Genomic DNA, 7,967 nt, shown 5'->3' on the forward strand with positions numbered 1-7,967 from the left:
TCATGAATCCAAGAGCAGCACTTTAACCACAGACTTGGTGACACACATACACATGAACACACACACACACACACACACACATATATGTGAGTTTAGTGGAGAGATCCTTGTTCATCATAGCTCAGCTTTCACTGATAAGTGAAGAGTTATTTTCCTTCATAAACATGAAGCTTGGGTATAGTAAGTGAAAGGTCTGTCTTATCCAAAGATTGGCTGTGAGAGTTGAAGCTGTCACCTGGATGATATAATTGGTAGTCATAGTTCAGCATGTAATCTTCATTACCAAGGATGAATTACACACACAGTTTTCAACTCTTGATGTTCTTAATACAGATGTACCTATGAGATACACGAGAGCCCCTTCAGTTTTGCCTTCAATGAGTTTTTTTTTAATTGTGCTAAACTTTTACCAACTTCTTAGTTGCATCTCAAACTGTAAGCAAATTTGGTGGAATTTAAGATATCAATTTAATATTCATCTTTGCCATACAAGTCCACTACATACAAAAAAATAAAGAAAGAAAGTGGATTTTCTGTATGAATTTCAGATAGGAGTAAAGAAGCAAAAATGGATTTTACATCGCCCTTTGTAATAGGAAGGATTACACTTAAGGGCTGGTATGTACACATTACTACATAAGGGTCATTTCACACAGATAGTTTGATTGTACAACTCAGAAACACTGCTGAGTTGCAGGGTTTGAAATGACTACCCATTGTTTTTTGTCAGTAAGTTTGTTAAGTTGTCAAGCGTTCATAAAATGTGACCGAGCAACTACGTGTACACCTATACTGCTGTTGCTGCCACTAATGACAGCAATTAGTCATTTGAAGCCTTTTCATTTAGGTAACTTTGTCACTTGAACATGTAATTCATGTTTTTTTTTTAAATCCCAAATGAAACTGTAATAGCATTTATCAGCAGTGGGCCTATTAACAGTGACTCACTGATATGTCATAGTTGCATGTTTTGACTGTGTCTATCTGCATTTTGGTTATGCTACTTCTGCCATGAAACATGATACAATGAACTTTTTTTTCTATCATAGTGTTGTGTGGTTGAAATTGTGAAACTGAAAATAGAAAACCAGAAGGGAACTTTACCACTAGTATTTGAACAAACAAATGCTCTAAAAATTAATCAATCTCCGCAAATAAACATTCCACTGCTAGTTTTCCAGAGGGTAGATGCAGAACTTACAGGATTCCCTTATTCTACTGTATGTACATAAAAATACATAGTATCTTTGACTGGAAATTTGACACATTCCTAAGAAAAACTAATTACTACTGATGAGCAATTGCCATCCTCAAAAGCTATATATCTAGCAATGGATATTAAGATTAAGAAAATTAAGACATTAACCAAGCATTAAATGGAGCAAACTGTGATATAGGAATAACAAAACTGTCAAGCACACATATCTACAATGACATTATTTTGTAAGTCTCTAGACAGATGTCACTCTCGGAAGTAAAAAATTATTCAAAAGACCAATAAGTGGGAAAATTTCAACTATGAAAATAAATTGTTTAGTTCTTTATTATCAACACAAAAATATCATAAAATGCCATCATTCTTACAACATAACTTTGGTAATTTTGAAATTGATTAATTTTTATTTAAAAAAAGGCATATACACTTAACAAGACACATCATCCCACAATATTCAGTTTAATTTCAACAAAAGACACAGCTAACACAAATCTAGCTCTTCCTCTTCTTCTTCTTCAACATTTTTCTTCTTCTTCTTCTTCTTCTTCTTCTTCAGTCTTTTTTCCTCCCTTATCTTTTTCCTTGCGTGTATGACTCTCATAAGAGCTCCTTGCATGTTGCAGGGCAGATTCAACACGAGACGCAGTTTCTCTAAAGGCATCCGGGAAGTCCGGTAAATCTGGGAGGTCAATTGATGTGATGTGGGAAGAGAGACGCTTGTACATGCTTGGCTCTCGCTGCTTCCTGCATCAACACAAGATGAAAACGTGCTACATTAAGACTTCTCTTAAAGTAAGTTACTTATCCTATATTAAAGAAAAATTACAGCATTAAATTCTCTCAATTAATTTCAGAATTGGCTTCATTTTATGAATACCATCCATCATATTCCTCAACTCCTATCAAGAGAATCCACCTAGCATATATTGTGTTTCCTCCACACTGTTTTGATATCCAAATGTTTCAGCCTGGATAATCTGCTCTAATATAAGTTATTTTGTATACCACTGAAGTATACACTAGCAATAAATTGATCATTTACTTGAAGCAATACTCACTAATCATAATTGACTATATTTTATCTAAAGTGCATCAGTGAAATATATATGTGCAGCAATGGAGAGAGTTTAAGAAGATAGGAGATAGCTAAAAAAAAAAAATACAAATATAAACTTGGGAGACATTTAGGAAATAAGGCAAAAGTTTCCTAGACCTCATAACTGCCATAAATGGGACATACAATTACAGCAGCTAGTCCTATGCTACAGAATACCTGGAGGAAAAGGATAACTGTCCACATTACAGATGAGCATTTCATGATATTTTTCTTGTCTACATAGACAGGTATTTTGTTCAATTTATAGGTTTAAATCATGGATGTGTATTTTCCATAAATCTATATTTATTAAATTAGCCAATTTTATAAATTCTAATACAAATAAAACTTAGAAAGAAGACAGTGACTTGCGCTGAATATTATACCTTATTGAAAATGTATTCCCAATACCTCATCTGAGAGTAGGCAGCACTTCTCCTCATCAGTTAATCAGTATTACAACTAATAGGTCACTTGAATTCATGCAGATGATAATAATGATAATTAAAGATTCTGTCAATAATTCCACAATGTTAGGTGTACTACATCTACAGTAACAGATTTCAAAGTAAAATAATAAAAGCCTTTTTTTCTTTTTTTTTTTTTGTTAAGCAAAATAAAATACTTTTCCTTTGTATAAGAACTGCCACAATATCAACATGAACAAAATCATGGCAAAAAAAATAATTAATTAAATGAAATTGAATAAAATAAAATGCAATAAAATAAAGTAAAAATACAAGAAAATAAATAAAGTGAACTAATAAAGTAAACTAGAACAAGGTAGGGCTGTCTATTATGCATTGATGAAAACTAATAAGAGAAGGCAAACCAAACAACACTGAAGTATAATGAAGCTTTTTAACATAGCATGGGGAAATAAATAAAATATTACTTACATTATACAATCTGGGTGCAACTAAATGGTCAGATAGTAGCTATTTTGGTCTGAAACATGCAAGAGACAATAATAAATAATGCCAGAAACAATAAAGCATTTATGTTCAACTCAAAAGAATAGTAAATAATAATACACTGAAAAGAAAAGTACACCTAAATATAATTCATCATTGTATTCTGAATGCTCATGTATGTCATGTTTTATGCAGAAACTAACTCAAACATATCAGACCTATTTATATGTATGAAATAAAATGTTGCAACTCCTCTAACATACTCATACATACTCATGAAAATAAATAATAATAAAAGATTTAAATGAAAATTAGTACTGAGTTTTAAATTTCACCAATGTCTTAAAATAAACTGTTCTTTATATCTAGGAGAATTATGTTGCATCTGTACAAGAGTGATCAAAAGGCAATGTTTGTGAGTTCTGAAATATAAAATGTTTTTGTATAACATACAAATGCCAGCTTTCTATCAAGTTATCTTCTTTATAGTGCACTTTCTCCTCCTTAGTAACATATGAACAGTTAATAATAACACTTCCATGATGAAATACTTAATGATACACTGAACTGTTAAAACTACATGCTGGTAGATCTATGGCAGCATGTGCATACTTTTCATCTAATTTAGGAAAAGTGAAATTATTTCAATAATCAATAAATACAAAGCTTACTTTTGTAAGAATTGTTTTGAGCGTAGAACTGAATTTCAAATAAGATACACCTCAAATATCAAATTTTTCTGTACTAGGTGATATAAGTGTTAATGGATGTACCAAAATTAATATGAGATGACAGATAAGTGATTTTTAAAAGGAACTGGATAGCATGGGTGAAAGAGAAGAGCCTAATAAATTAAAAAGAACAGAAGACATGAAAGGCTGGAAAGGTGTGTGCTGCACAAGCAAGAAAACTGATTATACAGTTGAATCTCTCATTTATGGACACTGCATTAACAGATATTGGATGCAACAGACAAACTCTGCTGGTCTGAATACATAATCCATGAGTCAGAATGTCCAGTATGAAAGTCTTACAAACAAAAAAGTAAACAAAAATACATAAATACATAGAAGTGCAACAACCTTTGATTTCAATTGTTGCTGCAAGACTTGAGGCATAAGCAGTGTGTGTGGATGTAGTGTATGCTCACCACCACCACCACCACCACCACCACCACCTTCTCCTCCTACAATCTTCCTCCCATCTTCAATCATTCTCCTGTTCCCACCTCCACTGACATAACATTCTGCATCATTTACCAACCTTTACGATTCATGGAATTTTCCCATCAGTTTAAAAAAGAAATGAAGATTCAAAGTACACCTGAATTAGGTTGCACCCTGGGTCATGGATCAGAATAAGGATGTGACCCAGAGTACCACTATTTATTTACATTAGCATTTACATAATGTATTTCCCTATTCATGGTGGTCATTATACTGCTTGCCACGTGTACACTACGTACTTCAGTAGCACTTTCAAGGAAATTAGAGGTGCTTTTCCTTGTACTTCCATTATTCTAACCCCCCACACTAAAACACCACAACTGACAACTATTCAGATCAACAACAACCTCTCCCACCAATTAGTCTGCTAATGAGAGATTCAACTGAATATGGATTACCTAACCATGGACTAGCATATGAAATGCTTTGAGTGAATATAAATCAGGAAATATTTGCTGGATGTATGAAAAGAAAGAGGACAGGATGTACATTCTTCAAAAAGAAAAATATTCACTTTATAAGTACACAAGGATGAGTGGTGATGAACAGAAAACTTTAACAGCCCACATACTTACTTATGTAATCATTGTGAAAAATAACAGTGCAGAAGATGCAAAAATATTTAAAAGGAATATCAGTGAAGCTTTCCAGCCATCACCTAGTATTAACAAAAGTGAAAGAGAAGTGTGTATGAGAACATAAGAATAGAGGAAAGCTGCAAGAGGCTGCCAGGCTTATATCTGGCAGCCCCTGTAAAAGCAAAGCTACCTAATTCCATCTATCATCCCCATCCATAAATTTACCTAATCTTCTTTTAAAGACTCAGCACTAACAACATGACCATAGAGTTTGTTCCATTCATCAACCATTCTATTTCAAAAAATGTTTCTTTCCATTTTCCCCTAAACCTGAATTTCTCAAGCTTAAACCCATTATTTTTGGTTCTATCCCAACTACTGATCCTAAGAACTTTGATCATGTCCCCTATGTTATAACCCCTATATCATTTAAATACTTCTATCAGTCCCCTCTTAACCTACATCTCTCTGAGAAATGCAAATTTAGTTTTTTCAATCTCGCTTCATAAGGAATATCCCTCAGTCCCTGCATATTTTTAGACATCTTCCTTCGCACTGACTCTAATAGACCTATATCCTTCCTATAAGGTGGGGGCCAGAATTGTACCACATAATCAAGATGTGGTCTGACCAGTGCCAACTGTAATTTTAATATCATTTTGAGAGGTCTGCTTTTAAAATTCTTAAAAATGAATCCATTTACCTTATTTCTAGCCTCTATGCACTGCTTTCTTTGACCAAGACCTATGCTAACTATAACTCCTAAGTCTTTTTTATATTCTGAATTTATTAGTGCCTCATTATTTATTGTGTACCTATTGTATGGATTTCCTCCACCTGCACTAAGTACTTTGCATTTGTTAGTGTTGAACTGCATTTGCCATTTGTCTGTCCATTCTTTCATCCTACCTAAATCTGCCTGCAAGGCAATCTACCCATCTTTGTGTCATTTGCAAATTTACTATAATCGCTACTTATTCTACTATCCAACTCATTAATATATAATAGATAAAATAATGGATCTAAATCTAAAACTGATATGAAGAGGACAAGAGAGCATATGTTAGAGGTGGTTCCTACTGAAATGAAGTGTAAGGATCAAATGGAAATGGTAAGGTAAGTATTGTGAAGGTTTGTTACAAACATGAGAGGTGATATCTAACTACTCAACCAGAAAACAGTTAAGAGTGAAAAAGTCAGGAATATTGTATTACATAATTACACCATGTAGTAGTATATTACTCTGCAATGAAATAGGTCTAGAGACCTGCACCACTGATGACCAGCACAGACAAACAAGGAATACTTGTTTATCTAATAGTTTCCCCATATCTTAATATCATGTCCTGGATGTGAAGCCACTGACTTTGCCAGTTATGGAAGATTTGGGATCTTTGCAAGATGAGAGTGTAAGCAATGGAAATGTATATAAAAGATGGAAAAAAAAAAACCATCTACACAAATTAAAGATGATGTAACATGGTAGGATGGATGAAAAAGAATGAACTAAAATAATACAAACAAAGAACAAAGTTTGTGTTGTGAGTATATACATATTTGTGAGTGTAACTGAAGAGAAAAACCAACTGGAGATAGAAAGACAGGAGTACATGTGTGAAAGAGGTGCTACAGTAAAACCAAATTTGTACTGACCAATAGGGTGTGGACCACCATGCAGCCAGATCTCCATTCACAACATTCATCTTATACTACTCAGAGTTCTCTAATCATTAATATTACCAACAAACAGAGTTCTAAGGATATTTAAAAAAAATGTTTATTAAATAGTAGATAATAGAAATATGTTACTGTATATACAAAAAGGAAATTAAGGTATTTCATGTACATGTATGATGCTGTGGGATATCAGGTGAGGTGACACTGCCACTCAGCCTGAGGCAGGATTTTCTATGGGAGAATGGGGCAAGTAAGGTCATCACTCATGTGCAAATTGACTCATTTCTCATCTGGTTGCCACAATGGAAAGACACCCAAACACTTTCCCATCCTACACTGTCTTACACAGCCAAATCAAAGAATTTGTCCATAGAATTAATGAATACTTCTTAAAAGGCAAATGGAAGACCAATTCTAACTATAATTCAAGTGAGGAAGAGAACATCAGAAGCAGCGGGAATATTTGAAGCAACAGTTAAAATGATACAACCAATATCTTTACTGCAATTAATTTACTTATGGCATAATTAGCTGCAGAAATCTTTGTCTCTCTTGTGCCTTTTTTATTCTTTGCAAATTATGCATTAATTTGAATACAAAAGAACAGTTATTGTTTTCTTTGAAGTAATATGATATTTGGCAATATCATGCAGATGATTGGCTATACTTTATGGGTCAGTAAAAATTGGTTTAAATGTGGTAAAGGAAAAGTACTTGAATAAGCAAGGAAGGAGTGTGTATATTGCAGAGAGGTAAAGACTCTTTGCCATGACCATCCTCAAAAAGAATGCTTCTAGTGGGAGTGAGGTATCAAAGACAGACAGACAGATACATAGAGCTTCATCAAGTTATTGTTAGATGCCTACAATTTTTTTACTGATACTTCTTTTCTATCAATATATTGTTTCACCCAATCAATTTTCTGATGTTGCTTACTTTTCTAGTGAGACATTTAGAGAATTGATTGATGTCTTCATCATTTACATTGTAAATGGATAGTTTTAAAGTTATGACTCAATTCAACTTATGCCTACCTCTCAAGCAGGGGTTACTGTATTTAATACCAAATATGACAACACAATCTATACCACATAACCTTGGAGACAAAACTAGTTAGACAGGCCTCTGCTGCTCATTGATACTTTCATTAATTTCTTCATGATATTTTCCTTGAGAAAGTTAACAAAAAAATGACGATTCTCCTATAAAAGACAATAAGAAACAGAAAAAAAGTCATTACTAGAGGAGAAAGTAGTAACT

General features: G+C 33.4%; 1 protein-coding gene across 3 annotated transcripts in view; it reads right to left on the reverse strand.

Annotated features, from left to right (window-relative positions):
• Positions 1 to 1,525: 1,525 nt before the first annotated feature.
• LOC123504725 (BLOC-1-related complex subunit 8 homolog) overlaps positions 1,526 to 7,967 on the reverse strand; it is a 28,183-nt gene continuing 21,741 nt past the window's right edge. For all 3 annotated transcript variants that reach the window (XM_045255477.1, XM_045255476.1, XM_045255478.1), the window contains exon 5: positions 1,526 to 1,960. In XM_045255477.1, coding sequence (XP_045111412.1) covers positions 1,732 to 1,960 — 229 coding nt within the window. In that variant the 3' untranslated portion in view covers positions 1,526 to 1,731. The remainder of the gene's footprint in view (positions 1,961 to 7,967) is intronic.

The sequence above is a fragment of the Portunus trituberculatus genome, chromosome 17, assembly GCF_017591435.1.
Source record: "Portunus trituberculatus isolate SZX2019 chromosome 17, ASM1759143v1, whole genome shotgun sequence".
NCBI classification, from domain to species: domain Eukaryota; kingdom Metazoa; phylum Arthropoda; class Malacostraca; order Decapoda; family Portunidae; genus Portunus; species Portunus trituberculatus.